The sequence below is a fragment of the Girardinichthys multiradiatus genome, chromosome 19 (assembly GCF_021462225.1).
Source record: "Girardinichthys multiradiatus isolate DD_20200921_A chromosome 19, DD_fGirMul_XY1, whole genome shotgun sequence".
NCBI lineage: Eukaryota > Metazoa > Chordata > Actinopteri > Cyprinodontiformes > Goodeidae > Girardinichthys > Girardinichthys multiradiatus.
The window spans coordinates 39,715,392-39,742,544 of record NC_061811.1 but is presented as its reverse complement, the minus strand read 5'-3'; the positions used below and the strand labels follow the sequence as shown (position 1 = coordinate 39,742,544).

The 27,153-nt window shown below is 41.9% G+C and overlaps 1 protein-coding gene across 1 annotated transcript in view; it reads right to left on the bottom strand.

The window, feature by feature from the left end:
- The window catches only part of arhgap5 (Rho GTPase activating protein 5), an 84,853-nt gene that overhangs the window by 10,257 nt on the left and 47,443 nt on the right, over positions 1-27,153 (bottom strand). Inside the window, exons 4-6 of the mRNA XM_047344786.1 lie at positions 23,462-23,539; positions 19,855-19,986; positions 2,682-2,787 (exon numbers count right to left, since the gene is read on the bottom strand). Of these exons, the coding sequence (XP_047200742.1) occupies positions 2,682-2,787; positions 19,855-19,986; positions 23,462-23,539 (316 nt within the window). The remainder of the gene's footprint in view (positions 1-2,681; positions 2,788-19,854; positions 19,987-23,461; positions 23,540-27,153) is intronic.

The window sequence follows — 27,153 nt, the reverse complement described above, 5'->3', positions numbered from 1 at the left end:
TTAGCACAGCCCGAGCTAACCTGAAAAGAGGCACCAGAAGGTCAAATGGACTATAGGAGGATGACTACCTGGACAGCAACGACAGGCAGGTGTAGCAGAGGATCCAGCAGCCCACCAACTACAAGACCAACCTCAGTGCTGACAGTCACTGCCTTGCTGTCAGAGGAGCTGAACCTTTTTTTTGCCCGCCATAAGGTGGAACCAGTACAGGCAGCTGCACTACACCCAAAATGGAGCTGTAATAAAGGTAAATACAGCTGTTAAGAGCTGCATTTCGATGTAAGTCTGACAGTGGCTGTCAGCTTTTTTTAGGGATTCTAATTGGTATTTCAGCATTTAGCTGTAGCTTTTAGTATGTTTATGTTTTATTGTTGTTTTGTAGCACTTTGAGATACTTCTATAAAAATAATTTATTATTATTATTATTTCTTTGCGACTTCCTGCTCTCCGATACTCTCCATGATGACAGCCAGCAGCACACGCAACCTCCTAATTTAAATAGGGCAGTCTGTACCTCTTTTGCACCCGTTATCCATTGTGCACACAATTTATGTAGATTGTGCGCAATACACTCACTTATTGCACGTGCAATTTGTTTTTTGCACAGGCGCTCCTTATTTGGAATATTTGACGATCAGGCCCTTTATGTTGAGATAGTTAATGTATTAAATTATCATTTTTTATCAACGCATGCTAATGTAAACAATCAACACAGTTAAGTCAAAGGAACAGCAGTGGTTTTTACAACGGGCTCCTAAACTATGCCCTTCATGACTAGAAATTTAAAAGGGGATGGGCTAAGAACGATTATTGTCTTTGGTAGGTTTATCATAATAGACCTCAATAAAGCGACTGTAAAATATTTAGGAGTATAGCACTACATTTACCCTACTAATTCAGCTCCTTGTCACTCACCCCTTTCTCCATTTGTCCTTAATGTTTTTTTCGATGATAACATGATTGCATGCTTGTCTGCTTAACATGGATTTGTGCGGCATCTCTGAGCCATAACTGAACTTGAAGCAGTTTTAGCAGAGGTGTGCTGCTACAGCATCAAGATACGAGACAGAAACTGATCGGTTTGTGTACATTTCACACTTTTTTTGAATATTCCAACAAAAAAAAAATCAGCTGAGCAACACATTTTGCAATATTTCCAACAAAACAAACAAGCAAGCAAACAAAACAAATAAATTTTTTTGCATATTGTGATGAAAAAATTCACAACATCTCTGTACATCTCACTGACTGGGCAGGGTCATTTTCCATACATGGTAAAGGTGAGTGTTTTCTTAATCCAGTTAGAAGTGCTACTAAAAATGTGTTTTTGACATACTTGTTGTATGTGTTTGTTTTATTTGTTTTATTTGTTCCTGTTCACTTATATTTGCTTTGTGGGGGAAAAATAATGTAACCTATGTAACAAAACAACATCTAAACATTAACTTCTCATCATTATTACTCAGGGGAAAGAGGATTTAGTCAGTTGGCATGGGGTCGTGATTGCTCCTGCTGTGGCTGACTGCAAACTCACCGCTGTTCTGAGCGAGTTCTCAACAGATGAAACTGGTTTTTCCTCAAAACCATTTGAATCATCACCATTTTTTACCTTTGACTCAACAGTAAGCCGTACATTTTTTGATGTTTTATTTAGTTTAATGATTAAAATTGTTGTATGCGGCACTGCTACCTTGACCACTAAACTCTGTTGGAAAATTGTCTGTTTTCTAAGGTAAAGTTTAATTTAACAAATATATTTATGCTGCATTTAGCGGCATAAGAATGTTTTCTTGTATTTGGCTTCATTGCTTAAATGATTATTATTTCTATTAAGAAGATTTGTGAACTTGTTGAGGAAAATGCACTAACTATTTGTAGCGTTTTGTGTATAACTGCGCGGTTAAATGAACGCCTTTCTCTACTAAGTATGGTATTGAATGCTAGATATGAAAGTACATTTTTACCTGCAGACTGACAAAATTTATGTTGTATTTGAACTGATATTGATTATTGTTCTGGCCATTTACAGGTCAGGGTTTTTTTTTCCCCTACTCTTCAGAAGAATCACTGAACTGATGGCAAGCTGGTAGGATCTATTTTTTTTGTCCCCTTCTTGGTTTTTTTCTCTTAGAGTTTTGTCCTGACAAATGGACGCAAACTTTGGGAAAAACGATACACTCAAGGAACTTTGAAAAACATAATCTGAACAGAACCGAACTTTTGAATTGGAATATTTTTTGCCTGATATTGCTTGTTGGTTTTTTTGTGTTTGAAATACAAAATTAAGTTGTTTTTGCCTGATTAAAATTTTATACATGATTTTCTTTTTATTCCTTGTCTCAAGCCATCATTCCCTTTTCAGGCTCCTAAAGAACTGCTTTTCTGTCTTTATTCAGACGTGTCTATCATACGTTGCGTTTTCTGTAGCCCTAATAATAATAATATTAATAAAATATTAAACCCTCATGTTACAATAAGCTGTGAAAAGGACTTTATCTTTTTGTAATGGGTTTATTGAACACTTACCACTAACACTTATACAACACTTTGAGGATCTCTATCAAATGCAGATGTATAAAAAAACAAGCTTAGATTGAATAAAGGTTTTTAATCTAAGCTTGCTTCTTAAGTGCACCTTGTTATATGAACATGTTGATCTCTGAACATGTGTTCCTTTTTACCTGTTAAGGTGTGTGATTATGTATTTGAAGACCTGGTAGTTGATGGAAGGAAACTTTTTCACAATCTCTCGCAACACCTGCAGTCGCTCGATGTAGTCCATGAGTTCTAACACAAACAGAAAGACAGGACATATTGCACTTTACAAACACTGTCTCTTAGGAAGTGAAATTATACACAGGAAGAAAAAGGGTTGATATTACACAACGTCTACACTGTGCAAACATACACACACAATAAAGCTCACTGGCTCAAGCAAATAAGGCAGTCTTACACTAATACACTAGTAGGCCTTACATTGCTCAGGTTGAAAACAAAACAGAAAAGTTTTTGCAGACTATGAAAACAAATGTGTTGATCAGATGTCATAGACCAAAAGAACCTAAAAAACAAATTAAGACTTATTTCCCTTCTCAGTTATTGTCATAAAATAAGGGGCTCTAGATACTACTGGGTAAATATTTATTGCAGTAAAGATTTCCCCTTTTTAAATAACACTAAGTTGATTTGTGTATCTTAGGCCACCTGTATTGTTAATCACTCCTTAAGGCATGATCCCCATGGGCTTATTTCACTGCCACATTTACATACATTGAACAAAATATAAATGCACTTTTGTTTTTACTCCCACTTTTAATGAACTGAACCTAAAGATCAAAGACTATGTACACAAGAAGCCTATTTCTCTCTAACATTGTTCACAATTCTGTCTGCATCTATGTTAGTGGGCACCTCTCCTCTGCCGAGATAATTCATCCACGTCACAGATGTGGCATATCAGAATGCTAATTAGACAGCATGATTATCGCACAGGTGTACCTCAGACTGGCCACAATAAAAGGTCACTCTAAAATGTGTGGTTTTATCACACAGCACAATATCCAAATTTTGAGGAGGGTACAATTGACATTCTGACTACAGGAATGTCCACCAGAGCTGTTGCCCATGAATTGAATGTTTATTTCTCTACCATAACCCTGTCCAAAGGTGTTTCAGAGAATTTGACAGTATATCCAACCAGCCTCACAACCACAGATCATGTGCAACCACACTAGCGCAGGACCTCCAAGCATCCAGCATTATCATCTACAAGATCATCTGAGACCAGTCACCTGGACAGCTGCTGCAACAATCAGTTTGCATAACCAAACATTTCTGCAAAAACTATTAGAAAACGTCTCAGGAAAGCTCATCTGCCTGCTTGTTGTCCTCATCGGGGCCTGACTGCAGTTCAACAGCATGATTTACTTGAGTTTGCAAATGCTCACATTTGATGGAGTGTGGCACTTTGGAGAGCTATTCTCTTCATGATGACAACATTGTAGATCATGTGGCCCATGGCGGCAGTGTGGTTGTGGGGTTGCATGGACATATACTCCTCACGGATCCATGAGGACTACAGTGTCCCCAAGGCTCAGTTTTAGGTCCCATACTTTTTAATTTGTACATGATACTACTTGGGAGGGTCATCGGGAGGCACAGAATAAGCTTCCACAGCTATGCTGATGACACACAGCTGTTCACCTTCTTTCTCATGATGATCAATTGATGTACCTTTTTAACTGCATCTTTGATGTAAAGACCTAGATGGCAGAGAACTCTTTCACCGAACCTGAGGCTGAGAGAAAAACTACTCCAGAAATTACAAACATGGTCTTTGAATCCTTCTAAACAAATCAGGAAGCTGGGGGTTCTTTTTGACTCTGAGCTTACTTTGATTTCACATATCAAATGTATAGCGGAAACAGGATTTTATAATTTAGGAAACAGCCAGATTCTGCCCTTTTCTCTCTCTGGAACACTGAGATTAACACATGCTTTTCTTTCTAGACTTTTAGATTATTGCAATTACCTTGCTTTCTGGTCTTCCTAAGAAAAAATATGGCCACCCTTTGAGCTGGTGCAAAACTCTGCTGCTAGTGTCCTGACCAAAACCAGGAAGAGGGCTCATATTATGCCTGTTTTAAAATTGCCCCATTGGCTCCCTGCATATGGGGAAAATTATCTGCCAAAAATCAAGAGCACACAGCTTTGTAAGACAGTTAGGCCTAAGACCATTAAGGCATTTAAAAACCATTCGAAGATTCTTTAAATCAATCCTGAAACATACAAAGTAAGGTGGAGATTGCTGGCCAAAAATCAAGAGCACATAGCTTTGTAAGACAGTAGGGCCAAAGACCATTAGGCATGTTCTTAAAATCAATCCTGAAACATAAGGGGTAAATAACATGCCAAAAATCAAGAGCATACATTTTCAATTTAAGAGCAGGATTTCATTCTGCTGGCACTAAAAGCTTTTGCTTCCCTTTAAATATACGCTCTGAAATCTACAGGTCCTTCTCAAAATATTAGCATATTGTGATAAAGTTCATTATTTTCCATGTCATGATAAAAATTTAACATTCATATATTTTAGATTCATTGCACACTAACGGAAATATTTCAGGTCTTTTATTGTCTTAATACGGATGATTTTGGCATACAGCTCATGAAAACCCAAAATTCCTATCTCACAAAATTAGCATATTTCATCCGACCAATAAAAGAAAAGTGTTTTTAATACAAAAAACGTTAACCTTCAAATAATCATGTACAGTTATGCACTCAATACTTGGTCGGGAATCCTTTGGCAGAAATGACTGCTTCAATGCGGCGTGGCATGGAGGCAATCAGCCTGTGGCACTGCTGAGGTCTTATGGAGGCCCAGGATGCTTCGATAGCAGCCTTTAGCTCATCCAGAGTGTTGGGTCTTGAGTCTCTCAACGTTCTCTTCACAATATCCCACAGATTCTCTATGGGGTTCAGGTCAGGAGAGTTGGCAGGCCAATTGAGCACAGTGATACCATGGTCAGTAAACCATTTACCAGTGGTTTTGGCACTGTGAGCAGGTGTCAGGTCGTGCTGAAAAATGAAATCTTAATCTCCATAAAGCTTTTCAGCAGATGGAAGCATGAAGTGCTCCAAAATCTCATGATAGCTAGCTGCATTGACCCTGCCCTTGATAAAACACAGTGGACCAACACCAGCAGCTGACACGGCACCCCAGACCATCACTGACTGTGGGTACTTGACACTGGACTTCTGGCATTTTGGCATTTCCTTCTCCCCAGTCTTGCTCCAGACTCTGGCACCTTGATTTCCGAATGACATGCAGAATTTGCTTTCATCCGAAAAAATACTTTGTACCACTGAGCAACAGTCCAGTGCTGCTTCTCTGTAGCCCAGGTCAGGCGCTTCTGCCGCTGTTTCTGGTTCAAAAGTGGCTTGACGTGGGGAATGCGGCACCTGTAGCCCATTTCCTGCACACGCCTGTGCACGGTGGCTCTGGATGTTTCTACTCCAGACTCAGTCCACTGCTTCCGCAGGTCCCCCAAGGTCTGGAATCGGCCCTTATCCACAATCTTCCTCAGGGTCCGGTCACCTCTTCTCGTTGTGCAGCGTTTTCTGCCACACCTTTTCCCTCCCACAGACGTCCCACTGAGGTGCCTTGATACAGCACTCTGGGAACAGCCTATTCGTTCAGAAATGTCTTTCTGTGTCTTACCCTCTTGCTTGAGGGTGTCAATAGTGGCCTTCTGGACAGCAGTCAGGTCGGCAGTCTTACCCATGATTGGGGTTTTGAGTGATGAACCAGGCTGAGAGTTTTAAAGGCCTCAGGAATCTTTTGCAGGTGTTTAGAGTTAACTCATTGATTCAGATGATTAGGTTAGGGGTTAAATGTTCATCATTACATTATGGAAAATAATGAACTTTATCACAATATGCTAATATTTTGAGAAGGACCTGTATGTTTCCACGCTCAAATTTAATGCCTCTTCAAAAATATTTTCTCCTCCTGGTCCCTCCTCCTCCCTGCACTAACTTGCTATCTGCACAGATCAAAAGTGCACTTAAAAGTCTATCTTCCCTGCTTGCGAATTCTCTGAGATTAAAGTGGTATCATCTCCTAGCAAACGTTTCAGCCAATAGAATGACCGTAAGCAACTCCAGGGTGAGCCCCTTAGTTGAGCTTGTTTGTCCTTCTAATGGGTGTGCTTGTGTCGCTACAGTAGATCGCCATATTGCCTCTTCTGGCACTGTGCACTGCATGTAGGGAAACATAACTTCAGTTTCTCCTGCGTGTAATAACCTGACAACTTTTGAGAAGAATAAATGTTTCTTTCGAGACTTTTAATGGTTTTGTAGCTGGTCAAAATTTAAAGAGAAGGATGTTGTTTGTTATTTAAATCAACGTAAATCTGGGTTCTTTTTGCCACTGAATATCTGCCAAACTCATCCTTATTTTACTTCAGTTCACATTTTGTTATTGAGGAAAATACTTTTGAGTATGAGAGTAAGAAAGATGTGGCAAAGAAAGTTTGCTACGTTTTAGCCTGGCATCAATATGTTGATGAAGTAGCCCATTAAAATAGATCTAATTTATTTTTATTAAGTTTATGTATTTTAGTAACATCCAACAAACATGGCGCAACATATTAGCTACATACATGTATTGCTTGGGCTAGGATTGTCAGAATGTACAGGTTTGTTCAACTGGGCTCTTCGTAAAACTTTAGAAAAATCTTTAAAGATATGTGTCCATTTGTGCCGTTCCAATGTCCGACACAGCTGGATATTGGATATTCCGAAGCTATAGAATCCCCCACCCCTTTGCCTTTGTGAAATGCACAAGTCTTTCTTAATATTATGTTCTTTGGAACAAAGCTGAAGTCCTGCATGTGAGCATATGGAGGTGTCAAATAAAATATCAAGAAGGAAGCAGAACACAAAATACAAAAGCTCACTTTGGGTTTGTCTGGGAGACCTCAGACTTATTGCAGCGAAACCTTATGTTAAAGCTGACGTAAGATTAAAACCTGTTGCTAGGATAATTTTTTACAGATCATGAAGTACATGAAAATGGAAAACAAAAAAGAGGTGTGACATTTAAAGTTTTTTGCTGTTATGATTCAGATGATTGAAGTTCAGGAAAGCCTATTTATCAGCTAACAGTTGAAATCAGGTAAAATTAGCTGTGTTGTGATTTGATGGCAATAAGAAAGAATAGTCCATAAGGATTATTGGTGTACGATTCTTCACAGCCAGCAAAGTTTTTTCATAAAGAACTCAAAACCGTGTTAACATAAAAAATCCAAGACTCTATTAAAAGAAAAGGTTTGATTTTATCAGGATATTTGCTTTTATATTTTTCTTGATGAGAGGACTGGATGATAGTTGAAGTCTTCAGTCAAAGGACACGTAGTAACCTAGAAGACAGGGACAATGGCGGAAATGCTCAACTTCTGTGCAAAATAGCACAGTAAAATATCTGAATATTAGCAATGCAAGCATAGAGAGACAGGGACAGACTTTCATTTGTAAACTCATTTGTCTAATATGGAATGGCAAAGTGTTCAAAATGAAAAAAGTAAATATTATGAAATACTAATAATTAAATAATAATAATTAAATAGATGTCCACATGAATAAAACACAGATAAATATTTGGGGCCTGATCTTCAAAAGGTTTGCATATACAAAACCACATGCAAACAGATCCCGATCGTGTCAGATCGTCCAGATTGTGTCAACCCGAGTCCTGAAGGCACCTCTTCAACCTTAGCCTGGCCCAGAAGAAGGTTCCAGTGTTGCGGAAGACCTCCTGTCTTGTTCTGGTACCAAATAAAACTCACCCATCCCTCCTCAGTGACACCTGTTACCCTAACATCCAACATTATGAAGGTCCAAGAGAGACTCCTGTTGGCCCACCTGAGTAAGCAAAAAATGAACCATCAGGACCCCATACAGTAGGCTCATTGCTGTGGAGTTGAAGTTGAAGATGCCATCATACACCTGCTTCAACAAACCTACTGTCATCTGGACAAAGCCAGCAGCACTGTGAGGATCATGTTCTTTGATTTCTCCAGAACATTTAACACAACCCTACCTGACTTGCTTTGTCAGAAACCACAGAAAACTCAGGTGGAGGCCACAACAGTTGCCTGGATCAAAGACTATCTGACAAACAAATCACAGTTTGTGAGTCTAACCAGGTAGTTAGCAGCAAAGAAGCACCACAGGGGACTGTGCTCTCACCATTGCTTTTCACTCTCTACACTTCAGACTTCCAATACAACACAGACTCTTGTCATCAGCAAGAGTCATCTTGAATCAGATATAGACAATAAGCTGAGTACAGGGAGCTGGTGGAGCGCTTTGTGGCATGGAGTACAAACAATCATCTCATCTTGAACGTGAATAAAACAATGGAGATGATTGTAGATTTTAAGAGAAACAGGAATAAGTCAAACACTATTTCGATCATGGGAGAAGAAGTGGAGGTGGTGGAGGAGCATAAATACCTCGGTGTTCACCTGGACAACAGACTGGAGTGGAGATGCAACTGTGAAGCCTTCTACAAGAAGGGACAGAGCAGACTGTACTTCTTGAGGAAGCTTAGATCCTTTGGTGTTTGCAGCAAGATGCTGCATATCTTCTATAAGTCTGTTGTGGAGAGTGTGATCTCTTCTCTCATCATCTGCTGGGGTAGCAGCATCAGAGCCAGGGACTTAAAAAAGCTCAAAAAGCTGATAAAAAAAGCTGGCTCTGTTCTATTAAAAGTTATTATTGCTTTAATATAAGTTGTTTTCAGTTGCAGAAAATCTGATAGGTATTCTACAACTGGAGATAAATAATCGGGTGCAATAGTTCTGGATATTTAGCACCATCACCAAAATGCTGGCTGCAGAATGATCCAGCAATCCAGAAACTTGCACTTTCAAAAAAAAGGTGATATTGTTTGGATGTCTAAATACAAGTGTCACACATGATAGCTTGTGTCAGTATTGCTATGATGTGAAGTATTTATTTTCAATCAATGAGTACCATGTAGCATAAGTTGGAGACACATTTATTCCTGCATTATTCATTGGCTTACTTAAATGTTTCAACTTGCAGAAAAATTGTCTACAAAGCCATTCTTTCTTTTTATCCGATTTAATGAGAGTTATGTGCCATTACTATCATGTTAGAACACTGCATAGAAATGAATGGCTTGTGTAAAATTGGTAATACCTTAAGAGACTAACTGTGAGTTAGGATGGCTGCATGAATTATTTTAAGCCAGTTTATAGGCCAATTCTATTAATATTTGCAATTTCTGGTTGATGAGGACTAGGATTTGGACTGGACCACATGATCTATGCTCATCAAAAAAATCCCATTTCCAGAGATTCTGCTCCTACATGCGATGAGTGAACAAGAGCTTGTTGCGTTACCAAACACCAATGTTCCACTCTGGCAAGCTTTGGAAGTCTGCTGTGAAACATTTCAGACACTAAAATGTATGTTTGATATCACACCTAACCCTCTGAAGTAATAAGCAGGTGCATCCTGTGCCACAGTTCATTTTGGTATTGTTTTGGAAATTAAATATATACAGTACAGACCAAAGGTTTGGACACACCTTGTCATTCAAAGAGTTTTCTTTATTTTCATGACTATGAATATTGTAGCTTTACACTGAAGCCATCCAAACTATGAATTAACACATGTGGAATTATATACTGAACAAAAAAGTGTGAAACAACTGAAAATATGTCTTATATTCTAGGTTCTTCAAAGTAGCCACCTTTTGCTTTGATTACTGCTCCGCACACTCTTGGCATTCTGTTGATGAGCTTCAAGGGGTAGTCACCTGAAATGGTTTTCCAACAGTCTTGAAGGAGTTCCCAGAGATGCTTAGCACTTGTTGGCCCTTTTGCCTTTACTCTGCGGTCCAGGTCACCCCAAACCATCTCGATTGGGTTCAGGTCCGGTGACTGTGGAGGCCAGGTCATCTGGTGCAGCACCCCATCACTCTCTTTCTTGGTCAAATAGCCCTTACACAGCCTGGAGGTGTGTTTGGGGTCATTGTCCTGTTGAAACATAAATGATGGTCCAACTAAACGCAAACCAGATGGAATAGCATGCCGCTGCAAGATGCTGGGGTAGCTATGCTGGTTCGGTATGCCTTCAATTTCGAATAAATCCCCAACAGTGTCACCAGCAAAGCACCCCCACACCATCACACCTCCTCCTCCATGCTTCATGGAGGGAACCAGGCATGTAGAGTCCATCCATTCACCTCTTCTGCGCCGCACAAAGACAGTGGTTGGAACCAAAGATCTCAAACTTGGACTCATCAGACCAAAACACAGATTCCCACTGGTCTAATGTCCATTCCTTGTGTTCTTTAGCCCAAACAAGTCTCATCTGCTTGTTGCCTGTCCTCAGCAGTGGTTTCCTAGCAGCTATTTTACCATGAAGGCCTGATTCACACAGTCTCTTCTTAACAGTTGTTCTAGAGATGTGTCTGCTGCTAGAACTCTGTGTGGCATTGACCTGTTCTCTAATCTGAGCTGCTGTTAACCTGCAATTTCTGAGCCTAGTGACTCGGAAATTATCGGATGAACTTATTGTCCACAGCAGAGGTGACTCGTGGTCTTCCTTTCCTGGGGCAGTCTTCATGTGAGCCAGTTTCTTTGTAGCGCTTGATGGTTTTTGCGAATGCACTTGAGGACACTTTCAAAGTTTTCCCACTCGTGTGGACTGACTGACCTTCATTTCTTAAAGTAATGATGGCCACTCATTTTTCTTTACTTAGCTGTTGTTTTTTTCTTCCCATAATACAAATTCTAACAGTCTATTTAGTAGGACTATCAGCTGTGTACTGTATCCACCTCCTGCACAACACAACTGATGATCCCAACCCCATTTATAAGGCTTGAAATCCCACTTATTAAACCTGACAGGGCACACCTGTGAAGTGTACACCATTTCAGGTGACTACCTCTTGAAGCTCATCAACAGAATGCCGAGTGTGCGTAGCAGTAATTAAAGCAAAAGGTGGCTACTTTGAAGAACCTAGAATATAAGACATATTTTCAGTTGTTTCACACTTTTTTGTTCAGTATATAATTCCACATGTGTTAATTCATAGTTTTGATGCCTTCAGTGTAAAGCTACAATATTCACAGTCATGAAAATAAAGGCAACTCTTTGAATGAGAAGGTGTGTCCAAACCTTTGGTCTGTACTGTATATAGTGGGGAGAACAAGTATTTGATACACTGTTGATTTTGCAGGTTTTCCCACTTGCAAAGCATGTAGAAGTCTTTAATTTTTATCATACAAATCCATTGTGTGGTTTTTGAGTAAAATGAATTTGCATTTTATTGCATGACATAAGTATTTGATACATCAGAAAAACAAAACTTAAGATTCGGTACAGAAACCTTTGTTTGCAATTACAGATATCGGACGTTTCCTGTAGTTCTTGACGAGATTTGCACATGCTGCAGCATGGATTTCGGATCACTCCTTTACACAGATCTTCTGCTGATTCTTCAGGTTTCGGGACTGTCGCTGGATCACCCAGATGGTCATTGGCAAACTTCAGACAGGTCTGGACATGCGCTGGCTTGAGCAGGGGGACCTTGCGTGCGCTGCAGGATTTTAATCCATGTGTTAGTAGTAGTGTGTTACTAATGGTCTTCTTTGAGCCTGGCAACAACTTCTTCCATTTTCTTATAAGTGCGCCAACAGTTGTCGCCGTCTGACCAAGTTGCTTGGCTATTTTCCTGTAGCCCATCCCAGCCTTATGCAGGTCTACTATTTTATAGCCGATAGCATTACACACCCTCTGGCCATTGTGGAGAGGTTGGAGTTTGTTTGATTTAGTGTGTGGACAGTTTTGCTTTATACAGATAACATGTTTAGCTTTCTAAGCTTCCTCAAGAAATACAGTCTGTTCTGTCCATCTTGTAGACGGCTTCACAGTTGCATCTCCACTCCAGTCTGTTGTCCAGGTGAGAAAAAAAAGTAAAAGAGCTACTCAACCTGCTGCCACCTTGAGCGGCGCAATTCTAGAATGATACAAATTAAAAGACTTCTACATCCTTTGCAAGTGGGAAAACCTGCAAAATCGGCAGTGTATCAAATACTTGTTCTCCCCATTATATATACAATGGCCAGAGTGCAGACACAGGTTGTTGTACACAATACTCACGCAAAACAGCTTCAATAAGATCATTTTAGAAAATAAAACCGAACCATACAAAATTGTCTTCAGTCTCTTCTATGAAGCAAATGTATTAGTTAAATGCACAGTACATGACAACCCTTAGCAGCTGTCATCGAATACATGCAGTCCAGCTGTGCAACAAAATGTGACACGCTATGAGAAAAGTAGGAACAAGTCAGCAGAGCGCAAACAAAGAAAGAAGAGGAAAAACCATCCATTTCTGAGGAAAGACTTATTTTTGATTTATTGCAAAATGTGCAAGTTATGAAGTAACCACTCAGTGCTTTAAATGAGGGTTTCGGAGGTTTTAAAATGGTAAATTTTGTGTTTAAACTGCCGGTTTTCAGTGTAAAACCCAGCCGGCCGGCCCCGATATCTGCATATTTATATAGTTGCTGAGTTTGGCTCCCGCGCTGGCTTTTGTTATGGGTGTCGGCCAACAAGCTGCGTGGTTAAGGTAAGCACATTGCTGCTTAAAGCAGCTGCTATTTGAAAAAGAATGTGTTTCTAACATGAATCAAGCTGAACGCATCTCCCAAGTACTGAACCGCAGCAGTTACAGCGCTTCGTCGTGGGAGTACATGTTCACCAGGACCGATGCCGGACTCTCTTCAGATTCTGAATCAGAAGGAGATTGCATAGTGACTGCATAACTTTGGAGAATATTCATAGTTTTCAGTTGACGTTAACTCAAGACGAGGATGACTTAGTTTTTCTTGTGTGTTACCATTATATTTGGTTGTTATGGTTTGGACAGTAAAGAGGTTTGGGAAATGCACAAAAATATTGTAATGCAGTGCTGTGTATTATCTTTACATAGAAAAATAGCGCTGTGAGTTTGATGAGCAGTCATTGGAGCTTCTGAGGTGTTGCAGCAAGCTATACAGTTATTAACAGCTTTTGTTACCGTCCAGCCTCCAGGGTGATTCTAACAAAACTTTAAAGCCTGTTTCTCCTTAAAGAACTTTGGAGAGTGCCAACATTCAAATGGTCATATCTTCTTCAATTCTTTTTTGATATCCACAAGTTTGACATCATTGGACAGCTTAGACTCCACTCTTTCAGGTAAATAACAACAACAAAATGACCCCGAGTAGACTTGTTCCTGGTTTTGCCACGGCTTGTCACAAATTTTCCCTTGCAATATTGTTTTGCCTTAGTAACAATATACTAAAATGTCTGAGACCACATTTAAAACGAAGATTTTGAGGATTATAAAAGCCCTCAAACTTTTATTTAGTTTTCCAGGTATAGATGAAAATTATGTAGCTTTGCGGATACTACTGTTTGTACTGGTTTTGCTAAGTTAATAACAAAAACCTAAGACAATTAATAAACTGTATGTTTACTGTTTACGTTCCCAGGCCAGCCGATAGACATAGTTCCTCCAGCGTTTCCTGAGCCGTCCCCTGGGCCTCCTCCCAGTGGGACGTGCCTGGAACACCTCCCGAGGGAGGCATCCAGTATAGATGGTTGAGCCACCCCATCTGGCTCCTCTCGATGTTGAGGAGCAGCGGCTCTACTCCAAGCCCCTCCCGGATGGCCGAGCCCCTCACCCAATCCCAAAGGGAGTGCCCGGCCACTCAACAGAGGAAGCGTATTTCAGCCGTTTGTATCCAGGATCTCGTTCTTTCGGTCAAGACCCAAAGTTCATGGCAATAGGTGAGGGTAGGAAAGTAGACCGACCGGTAAATCGAGAGCTTCGCTTTTCAGCTCAGCTCTCTCTTCACCACAACGGATAGGCACAGCGTCCCCATTACTGTGGCAGTTGCAACGATCCATCTGCCAATCTCCTGCTCCATTCTCCCCTCAATCGTGAACAAGACCCCAAGATACTTAACCTCCTCCACTTGAGGCAGGAACTCCCCTCCAACCTGAAGCGGACAGGCCACCCTTTTCTGGTCGAGAACCGTGGCCTCGGATTTGGAGGGGCTGATCCTCATTCCAGCTGCTTCTCACACTGCTGCGAACAGCCCAGCGCATGCTGTAGGCTGTAGGTCCAGGCTAGAAGGGGCCAGCAGGACCACGTCATCAGCAATAAGAAAAGACAAAAGACACTGGTCCCCAAGCCGAATCCGCTCTGGCGCTTGGCTAAGCCTAGAAATCTTGTCTATAAAAGCTATGAACAGGACGGTTGAGCCCGGTCCTGTTCATAGGCAGGGCAGCCCTGCCGGAGTCCAACATGCACCGGGATCATGTTCAACTTAGTGCCGGCAATGCGTACCAAACTCCTGCTCCGCTTGTACAAAGACTGGATGGCCCCTAATAAGGGGCCCCCCCTCCACATTCCTGGAGCACCCCCCACAGGGCACCTGGGTTGGTAGAGGTGCAAATAAAGTTTCGGAGACATGCATCATATGTTTCCCACTAGCCCAAGTCTGTCCATAGTGTCATGGGAAAGATAAATAGAACTTTAACCGCTAATTTAATCTTGACACCTACATTGTGTCTTCTTGAGTACACTTACCACTGCCAGAGGGGTCATACTAAGGCACTGGAAAGGGCAGAACAAACCCACTTATACTGAAATGTACAGTTCTATCAGAAACTGTTGCATATGAACGGCTGATCCACAAGATAAATGGACAGCTAGAGGTATATGAAAGTGTGAGAGCCCTTCTCATCTCAGATGGGATGATCTTTATTTTAAACCACTCATAAAAGATGCAGTGTGCTTCTTTTCAAGTCCTTCTGTAATTGACATCTTGCAGATATGTACTATTTTAGTTCATGATGCTATTTGTTTGACTCTGTACCTTTTGAAGGATTTAATAAATGAAATATTGGGAAAAAAAATAAAATAAGAATAAAAACAGGTGATTCGCTAGAATCGGCAGTTAAAAGTGGACCATTGCACACCCTAAGACGTGCAGTTTCAGTACTGTGACAAGACTTGAAGCTGGACTGAAGCTTCTTATGAATATCAAGAAGCTATAGGTGCTCTTGTAGCTGATTAAAAACCACATGGTCTAAAAGTTAGTAAATAAAGGGCAATTTGGAAATCAACCTAAACTGTGAGAGAACAGTAGGATCCAAATTGCTCCTCTTAGGACAGCATGTTCAAAAGCAGCTAAAATACAACCTAAAGAAATAGAGATTTTAACAAAATGTAAAAGTCAGTCATCTACAGCACTAAAAAACACTTTTAACAATCTGGGAGGAATATTGTCACTAGGACAACTTGAAGGCCTCAGCTTTTGGACTATCTCTGAGATTCTGAGAGACTGACATAAGTTGAAAATGATCTAAAAAGGCTCAGGGTACTTAATGTATAGCAGAGTCAAGGGTGCACGGTGAGACGGTGCACAGTAAAAACCTGTCAGCATGGATTATATCAATAAAAAGTTTTTAAACCTTTCATGAAGTGAAATAGAAGTAGTGATGCCAGAGGAATTTTAAAGATTCAAAAGAGTTTAGAGAAAAAAAAAAATTTTATATTGCTTATGGTCTCAGACATTAAATTAGAAATAAAATTAGTCTCAACATTTCTAACAGCAGCCTAATATTCAGTCAAAAAGTTTTTGAACATTTGTGAAGAAATATGAAGTATAAATCCTCGTGAAGTAAAACACATCATTCAGAAAAAATGTCTCTTAATGGTAGAGATCTAGCATTAAGAAGAGCCGTGTTGGTGATTGCCTCTTCCTTGGCAGTGGAAAAGGACCCAGCACCTGCAAGAGGCTAGGCTGACTCTGGCAGGTGCGCTTGGTCCACCGATACTCCAGGAACAACAGAAAAGATCAATCCTATGGAAAAAAACAACTCCCAAAAGGTTGGGTATCCTTTCAGGGCAGGTATCCCATAGGTTTTTTATGAGATTCAGGTATGGAGAAAGTGCAGGTCACTCCATTCAAGGTACCCCAGTCTCCAGCAGTCATCCATGAAGATGACATTAGGAATGTGGTGTTCATACAGGGGCACAATGACTGAATGGTGGTATTAAGGTAGTATGAGCTTGTCATTGTACCACTAACAAGGTTTTGGGAAGTTCTGTACTGAGTAGAACCACCTGCCCACACTGATGTATGGCACTATTTCCTTGATGTCTCCAAACTTATTGCTGGCCATCATTACTGCTCAGCATGCATTGAACAGCAGTAAATGCTCCCTGCAAGACCATGATTCCTGTGCCTGAAAATGTGATCAGGGCAACTACGCTGATGTGAACAAGTTTTGAATGGTCTGCTGTGACATTTGGGTGCCTCTCACACCCCGTAATGTGCCTGGAGTTGAGTGGTATTCATCACCCAGTTCTGCAAGGAACTGTTCACAATAGAGCGGTCATCATTGTGGGATGTGGTCAAAGTACGTCCACTTTTATGCCTTTCTGTGACTCATCCAGTCTCTCTGTATCTCTGTTGCAACCAGCTGTGACACTAAGCTCAGTGGCCCCTTACATATGAGAACATCCTGTTTAAAAATTTTGAATGGCGAGGTACCATTGATCAATTGTTAGGTGTTTTGAGCTCCTTTAAGAATGAGCTGTTTTAGGGCTCTGTCATTTTATGCAAATTAGCTGTATCTGGCCGTGCCCAGCACTTCATAAACGGGAAAACAAAACCGAAACTTATAAGACACAACAGTAAGCACTTTTTTGCCACTCTGCCTCACACTGAGAGGTGCATTCCTCTTCTTCGTCCCTAGTGTGGTTTAAGGCCTTTAACATCACCTTCTTTTCTTTTTGTTTTTCAAAGCTACACGGCAAATTAGTTCTGCCAGAAAATTGGTACACTCCATTATTAAGCTGCAGACAGTGCACTGAGCAGTGCAGTGAGTCTGCACTGCTCAGAGTACGCCCAATTAAGTTCTGCAAATCCTAACATGTACTGATGTGAGTTCTTAAAGCAGTCCGTGGTGAAGTAGTACTGTCTTCGACAATGAAACTGGAATATTGCCCTCAAAAACAAAATAAAACCACAAATCTCTGTTATCCGACAGTGGGAGAATGTGCATGGACACATGTGAGTCTTTGCAGCCAACAACCGAACATCTGCCTTTGAGGGTAGCCATAAAGCACATGTAAGGTAAAACCAGCCAGTGAGATGTGATCCTCTACTGAAAATCAAGTGGGTGGGGCCCGCCTCAGTTGCTGGTCAGGGTTGGGACTCAGCTTACTTTGCTGGGTGCCAGTGTAATTGTGATGCCACAATTACACAGCTTCTGAAACTAAACATTTTCTAGAAAAAATAAAACATTTATTTATATGCAAAAAACAGCTGAGTGTTTTGTTTTTTGTGTTAGGACTGTTTGTAGAAGCATTAGAGACCCAAATGGAGGTAAAGAAAAATGTATTTTACATAATAGGTTCCCTTTAAGCTGCTTGTTGGAGAACAGCAAGTTGTTCCAAAAATACTAGAACACTAAACAGTCAGACCTGTGCATCAAACGTTTAGAGAAGGTCACATTAAGTTCAAATGTAAAGGTTATAGTGCATTTTAGGTTCATCCTGAAATTTCACATGAAAGCTGAATATCCCCAACTTTTTGTTCCCTTGTAGCTACATCCTTATCCAGGAGGAGTGAATGCTGCAAGTCACTGACTTGATGCAATCTGCTGGGTTTTCCCAGAAAACTTTTTAACCAATTTGAATAATAAACTGAATTTGACTGCACTGTTTGATAACTAGGATCAATTGGAATGTATGTATATTTGGAATCTATATGATTTGATTTGATTGTATTGACTTTGTACAGTGCTTTGAGACGACATGATGTGAATTGGCGCTACATAAATAAACTGAATTAAGTTGATAAATATTTACCAAATATAAAGGCAAATGACAGCCCATCTAAAACAGCCAGGTAAGTCCACAACAGAACAGTAATTAAAATAACACTTATTACCTCACCATATTTAAACTCTCATTGCATTTGCCATTTAGGGCTCAACTCTCTAGTGTTCCCCACACAACCATGTTGCTGGCTTCCTTTTGATTTTTGCACAGTTGTGGTGGAAGTAGTTGTTGCTTAGAACACAGCTGATCATTTTGCTAAAATCTAGCCAATCTTAAACTCTCCAGGCTCTCTCAGACTCCAAGGCAGGGTCGTATCTTATTTTCTCTTGTGTAGATGCTAGATTTATCCATCAACTAAGTGTAAATATCAGGCCACTGAATATTCAGCCACTTGCTAATGTCATGCTCCCATTTAGTACCTGTACAGGGATCTGGAAAGCAGTTGCCATTTGTTACAGTCAGTTTTGTAATGAAAGCTATGCGGATAAACGTGCTAGAGAAATGTACTTGACAAGCCTCCGCTAGCCTCCATACCACACTGTACGCGTGGCATTAACATAAAGGTATAAGTACAATCTTTAAATTTGGTTTTTACACCTCATCATGTATATCAGCAAAAAATATTCAGAGCAAGCTTTTCAATTCAGTTTCGTTTATAAAGCGCCAATTCACAACACGTCGTCTCAAGGCTCTTTACAGAGTCAATGCAATCGAATCATATAGATTTCAAGTCAGGTACATACATTCCAATTAATCCTAACTATCAAACAGTGCAGTCGGATTCAGTTTATTATTCAAATTAGTTAAAAAGTTTTCTATTTAAGTAAACCCAGCAAACTGCATCGACTCAGTGACTTGCAACATTCACTCCTCCTGGATGAGCATGTAGAGACAGTGGACAGTCACTGGCGTTGACTTTGCAGCAATCCCTCATACTGAGCATGCATGTAGCGACAGTGGAGAGGAAAAACTCCCTTTTAAACAGGAAGAAACCTCCAGCAGAACCAGGCTCAGTGTGAGCGGCCATCTGCCACGACCGACTGTGGGTTTGAAAGGACAGAGCAGAGACACAAAGAGAACACAGAAGCACTGATCAAGTAGTACTTTCTATAGGAAAGAAAAGTGAAACATTAATGACAAATTTTCACATTGTTTCAGGGATAGTTTTGGGCTAGTCTAACGTGTGCTGGATTTCACAGTTTTTGCCAAGGCAACCCCAAACAGAGCAAATAAGCGATAAGATGTTTTTCTGTTTATATTAAACTTGAAACATTTAATAAAAATGAATTACCCTTAGGTCTCAAAGGTTTTAATTTCTATCTTTTGTATAGCTAAACTTTGTACTAAGCCAGCGACTTTCTGAAATTTTGATGCACTAATGGATCATTCATCTTTCTTACTTGCAGCTTCCACCAGCTCTGGGTGCAAGGCATAGGGGATCAATGGGTCAGGCAGGTCAGCGAAAAATGCCTTCAACGCTCCAGCAACAGCATTCACTGCGACATCCATCTCTTTAAAGTCAATGCTGTGATCTGCACAAGAAAAAACATGACTCAGAAGCAGATTCACAAGGTCAACGGACTTATGAAGTTTGTTTCACTGGATTTGGTTTATTCTTTGCAACACAATATGGAAAACTACCCTGCCCAGTAAAACCTTTGATATACAGGTCCTTCTCAAAATATTAGCATATTGTGATAAAGTTCATTATTTTCCATAATGTCATGATGAAAATTTAACATTCATATATTTTAGATTCATTGCACACTAACTGAAATATTTCAGGTATTTTATTGTCTTAATACGGATGATTTTGGCATACAGCTCATGAAAACCCAAAATTCCTATCTCACAAAATTAGCATATTTCATCCGACCAATAAAAGAAAAGTGTTTTTAATACAAAAAACGTCAACCTTCAAATAATCATGTACAGTTATGCACTCAATACTTGGTCGGGAATCCTTTTGCAGAAATGACTGCTTCAATGCGGCGTGGCATGGAGGCAATCAGCCTGTGGCACTGCTGAGGTCTTATGGAGGCCCAGGATGCTTCGATAGCGGCCTTTAGCTCATCCAGAATGTTGGGTCTTGAGTCTCTCAACGTTCTCTTCACAATATCCCACAGATTCTCTATGGGGTTCAGGTCAGGAGAGTTGGCAGGCCAATTGAGCACAGTGATACCATGGTCAGTAAACCATTTACCAGTGGTTTTGGCACTGTGAGCAGGTGCCAGGTCGTGCTGAAAAATGAAATCTTCATCTCCATAAAGCTTTTCAGCAGATGGAAGCATGAAGTGCTCCAAAATCTCCTGATAGCTAGCTGCATTGACCCTGCCCTTGATAAAACACAGTGGACCAACACCAGCAGCTGACACGGCACCCCAGACCATCACTGACTGTGGGTACTTGACACTGGACTTCTGGCATTTTGGCATTTCCTTCTCCCCAGTCTTCCTCCAGACTCTGGCACCTTGATTTCCGAATGACATGCAGAATTTGCTTTCATCCGAAAAAAGTACTTTGGACCACTGAGCAACAGTCCAGTGCTGCTTCTCTGTAGCCCAGGTCAGGCGCTTCTGCCGCTGTTTCTGGTTCAAAAGTGGCTTGACCTGGGGAATGCGGCACCTGTAGCCCATTTCCTGCACACGCCTGTGCACGGTGGCTCTGGATGTTTCTACTCCAGACTCAGTCCACTGCTTCCGCAGGTCCCCCAAGGTCTGGAATCGGCCCTTCTCCACAATCTTCCTCAGGGTCCGGTCACCTCTTCTCGTTGTGCAGCGTTTTCTGCCACACTTTTTCCTTCCCACAGACTTCCCACTGAGGTGCCTTGATACAGCACTCTGGGAACAGCCTATTCGTTCAGAAATGTCTTTCTGTGTCTTACCCTCTTGCTTGAGGGTGTCAATAGTGGCCTTCTGGACAGCAGTCAGGTCGGCAGTCTTACCCATGATTGGGGTTTTGAGTGATGAACCAGGCTGGGAGTTTTAAAGGCCTCAGGAATCTTTTGCAGGTGTTTAGAGTTAACTCGTTGATTCAGATGATTAGGTTCATAGCTCGTTTAGAGACCCTTTTAATGATATGCTAATTTTGTGAGATAGGAATTTTGGGTTTTCATGAGCTGTATGCCAAAATCATCCGTATTAAGACAATAAAAGACCTGAAATATTTCAGTTAGTGTGCAATGAATCTAAAATATATGAATGTTAAATTTTCATCATGACATTATGGAAAATAATGAACTTTATCACAATATGCTAATATTTTGAGAAGGACCTGTATTAGGCTCAAACTCAGGACTATAAATTGCCTCATGACATTTTACTCTCTCAGCCCCTTTTGCACCACGCATTAAAATGTGTGTTCACATGGAAGAATATTTTAATTGCTGGGAGATCTCTAGGGATGCATTCAAAGATGTAGTTTGCTTTTGTTGTTTAGGTCAAAGTTGGTCAAGATTTCCTTATAAAATTGATCTGATAAACCACGTAAGGATAAAGGTCAACTTCTCCAGTTTGCATTTTTTAAAAGAAACTTCTCAACATCCAAACAGTACTGTATAATGGAATAAATGCACTTTTTGGATTCCAGGAGCATAAATGTGGTATTGTGGTATGTGGTATTTTATTCTAGTCAAGATACCTTAAACGAAAATATTAAATCCATAAACAACTCAAAGTATCCTATGCTGTTTTTTTGTCTTATACAGAATACAATACATAAAGAATAAATGTGAATAAATATGTGAATAAATGTGACCAAAGCTACCTGTGTTTTCCCTATCAAAATATGTTTTCCCACTTTTTACAATGAAATTTACTGTGAAAGAGCAGTAACAGAGACAGAATATTCAATGCTGCAGATGTGGCCCACTCAATCAGGATTTAAGTCTCCATAACATAACCATCTAAATTTTCAGGATAGATGTCCAAAAGATTAAAAAAGATTCAAACTATAAAACTGCATTTTTTTGGAGCAGCAGTTCTGTTTTAGTACACAGCTCAAATGAACTGCAAAGAATTGTCATATCCAAATAGGAAACAAGCTGGATGGTTACTTCAGCAAAATTCTCCACATGCAAACATCATGAGACAAAATTAAGGTTTATCAATGACTTTGGTCCTGTATATGCTTGAGTCATATATTCTTTAAACTAGGGCTTTGTGATATATCTTGTTTATGTAATATATTGTGAGTTTTTCCATGTGCAATGTCTGAAATGACTATAGTGACTATTAAGTATAAATTTCCATAGCAACCATTTCCCCCTGTATCTAATTCCCTGGAAACTCACTTTCTCTAAGCCTGTCTAACACATCATTCAGCCCTCTTTCTCACCCAAGGTGGATAAATCTAGAGGCTTCTGACAGAACCAGGTGGGCAAAAGGGAGCATTAGGACACCATTAGAAATGTAAACATGCAAGCAAGAGTTACCAAGTGTTCAGTGTCAGAGATGGTAAAGTACGGATGAAGCAACTGTCTGTTTAGCAAAACAGCTCTAGACCAAGGAGTGGTTTTAAGTAAAACACATTAAAAACATTTTTTAAGGCAAAGTCCATCTTAACATGAGCTTTTCACAATCACAATAGATGTGAATTTCTGAAAGCCACTGTTTGACTGGTAATCGGAGAAAAGAATTATACACTTTACTTACATTCTTTTATGTCTGTTTTTACTTCATTGATACGTTTCGTATTCCACCTCAGGAGCCACTTTTGTTCTACAAATCCATTTGCTAACAGCCTCCTTGGCAGTTCTCCCAACCATGGTGTACTCTGATTTAATATGTGTCTGCTGAAGTTGTACTTTTTTTGTATGTTGTATTAGTTGCACACATCTTATATGCACTGTACATATTTTCTTGAGTTCTCAAACAGCCTAGTTTATGTAAGCGTACATTAGAATTATGTTCAGTATGTAAGTTGTTTTGTCATAGATGTATTAGTCACTTAAAGCATGTCCAAAGGAGGTTTAGCTATGAGCATATATTCAGGCAGGTCAAAGTTTACCTTGATCAAATTGTTTCTGAAGGTTATCTTGGTCTGTCTTGTTTCCACAGACACGATAAAGGCCCTCAGTTGTAAAACCTGTAAACACAGACAATATTCACTTTCAATAACAATAAAAAAAAAGTTGTTGTTTTTATTGTTTTTGGACCTTTTTGTGTTTGTAATAAAAACATCTAAAAACTCAGTTTTTTCCTATATCAGGAACTGGTCAACACAAAGTACTTATTTATATATCACCTGCTATAACAACAGAGGAAGTATCATCCTTTAATATAACTACATTTTCCATAGGGTCTGGTTAGAATTGCTTGCAGAAGCACCCAGATCTCACAGGCTTAGCCCTTACATTGCATTGTGGCTAATTTATACCGTTTCAGAAAAACTTCAAAACAAAATCGAGGTCGAGAGATATCGACTAGAAATAGTCGGGCTCGCCTCCACGCACAGCGTGGGCTCTGGAACCCATCTCCTTGAGAGGGGTTGGACTCTCTTCTACTCTGGAGTGGCCCACGGGGAGAGGCGGCGGGCTGGTGTGGGTTTGCTTGTTGCCCCCCAGCTCAGCCGTCTCGTGTTGGGGTTTACCCCAGTGGATGAGAGGGTTGTATCCCTGTGCCTTCGGGTTGGGGAGAGGTCTCTGTCTATCATTTCAGCCTACGGGCCGAGTGGTAGTGCAGAGTACCCTGCCTTCTTGGCGTCCCTGTCGGGGGTGCTGGATAGTGCCCCTCCCGGGGACTCCATTATTCTGCTGGGGGACTTCAACGCCCACGTGGGGAACGACAGTGACACCTGGAGAGGCGTGATCGGGAGGAATGGCCTCCCCGATCTGAATCTGAGTGGTATTTTGTTATTGGACTTCTGTGCTAGTCACGGATTGTCCATAACGAACACCATGTTCAAACATAAGGGTGTCCATCAGTGCACTTGGCACCAGGACACCCTAGGCAGGAGGTCGATGATCGACTTTGTTGTCGTATCATCAGACCTTCGGCCGCGTGTTTTGGATACTCGGGTGAAGAGAGGGGCTGAGCTGTCCACTGATCATCACCTGGTGGTGAGTTGGATCCGCTGGAGGAGGAGAAAGCCGGACAGACTCGGCAGGCCCAAGCGCATAGTGAGGGTCTGCTGGGAACGCCTGGCGGAGCCCTCGGCCAGGGATGTATTCAACTCCCACCTCCGGGAGAGCTTCGACCAGATCACGGGGGATGTTGGAGACATAGAGTCCAAGTGGACCATGTTCTCTGCATCTATTGTCGATGCTGCTGCCCATAGCTGCGGCCGTAAGGTCTGCGGTGCCTGTCGTGGCGGCAATCCCAGAACCCGGTGGTGGACACCGGCAGTAAGGGATGCAGTTAAGCTGAAGAAGGAGTCCTATCGGCTGTGGTTGGCTTGTGGGACTCCTGAGGCGGCTGACGGGTACCGTGAGGCCAAGCGTGCTGCGGCCCGGGCTGTGGCAGAGGCAAAAACTCGGGCCTGGGAAGAGTTCGGTGAGGCCATGGAGAAGGACTACCGGTTGGCCTCGAAGCGATTCTGGCAAACCGTCCGGCGCCTCGGGAGGGGGAAGCAGTGTTTTGCCAACACTGTTTATAGTGGGGGCGGGAGACTGCTGACCTCGACTGAGGACATTATCGGGCGGTGGAAGGAGTACTTCGAGGATCTCCTCAATCCTGCCATCACGCATTCCGTGGTGGAAACAGAGGCTGGGGACTCGGGGTTGGACTCTTTCATCACCCAGGCTGAAGTCACCGAGGTGGTTAAAAAGCTCCGCGGTGGCAAGGCTTCGGGGGTGGATGAGATCCGCCCTGAGTACCTCAAGTGTCTGGATGTTGTAGGGCTGTCATGGTTGACACGCCTCTTCAACATTGCGTGGCGGTCGGGGACAGTGCCTCTGGACTGGCAGACTGGGGTGGTGGTCCCCCTTTATAAGAAGGGGGACCGGAGGGTGTGTTCCAACTACAGGGGGATCACACTCCTCAGCCTCCCTGGTAAGGCCTACGCCAGGGTATTGGAGAGGAGAGTCCGACCGATAGTCGAACCTCGGCTTCAGGAGGAACAGTGTGGTTTTCGTCCCAGCCGTGGAACACTGGACCAGCTCTATACCCTCTACAGGGTGCTCGAGGGTTCATGGGAGTTTGCCCAACCGGTTCACATGTGTTTTGTGGACCTGGAGAAGGCATTCGACTGTGTCCCTCGTGATGCCCTGTGGGGGGTGCTCCAGGAGTATGGAATTGGGGGCCCTTTATTAGGGGCCATCCGGTCCCTGTACGAGCGGAGCAGGAGTTTGGTCCGCATTGCCGGCACTAAGTCGGACCTGTTCCCAGTGCATGTTGGACTCCTGCAGGGCTGCCCTTTGTCGCCGGTCCTGTTCATAACTTTTATGGACAGGATTTCTAGACGCAGCCAAGGGCCGGAGGGGGTCTGGTTTGGGGACCAGTGGATTTCGTCTCTTCGTTTTGCGGATGACGTGGTCCTGCTGGCCCCCTCTAGCCAAGACCTACAGCATGCGCTGTGGCGGTTCGCAGCCGAGTGTGAAGCGGCTGGGATGAGGATCAGCTCCTCCAAGTCCGAGGCCATGGTACTCGACCGGAAAATGGTGGCTTGTCCTCTTCAGGTTGGAGGGGAGTTCCTGCCTCAAGTGGAGGAGTTTAAGTATCTCGGGGTCTTGTTCACGAGTGAGGGAAGAATGGAGCGGGAGATCGACAGACGGATCGGTGCAGCTGCCACAGTAATGGGGGCGCTGTGCCGGTCCATTGTGGTGAAGAGAGAGCTGAGCCGAAAAGCAAAGCTCTCAATTTACTGGTCGGTCTACGTTCCTACCCTCACCTATGGCCATGAACTTTGGGTCATGACCGAAAGAACGAGATCACGGATACAAGCGGCTGAAATGAGCTTCCTCCGTAGGGTGGCCGGGCACTCCCTTAGAGATAGGGTGAGGAGCTCGGCCATCCGGGAGGAGCTCGGAGTAGAGACGCTGCTCCTCCACATTGAGAGGAGCCAGTTGAGGTGGCTCGGGCATCTATACCGGATGCCTCCTGGACGCCTTCCTCGGGAGGTGTTCCAGGCACGTCCCACCGGGAGGAGGCCCAGGGGACGGCCCAGGACACGCTGGAGGGACTATTTCTCTCGGCTGGCCTGGGAACGCCTTGGGCTCCCCCTGGAGGAGCTGGAGGAGGTGTCTGGAGAGAGGGACGTCTGGGCGTCTCTGCTGAGTCTGCTGCCCCCGCGACCCGGTCCTGGATAAGCGGAAGACCACGAACGAACGAACAAAATCATGGAGAATCCAGTGTCTCTATAAATTCCTAAAATGTTGCTAGAGAAAGCATTTCATGACAGAAGTACAATATAAAAGTCCCATGTCCTTAGACCAAATATGTTTTCAAAAGAAAAATATTAATTCCCACTTTGAGAGTGAACAGAGCAATTTGTGCAAATTTCATAAAATCACTGAGCTTCATAATTTTCAAAATATTCTCAATTATCCGTGTTTATAATGGCAATAATATGCATTGTTTAGAATGTCCCTAGGTTACTCAACAAAAAAAATTATAAAGTGTTGTTTAGATAACACAAGCCAATTATGGCACAAAAATAAACAATTAAAAAAAACCATATTACATCATAAATTCCCCCAAATATTTTCAGATGACCGTGACTGTAGAAGGAACAATATGAGTGTTTATTCCATTCCTAGATTT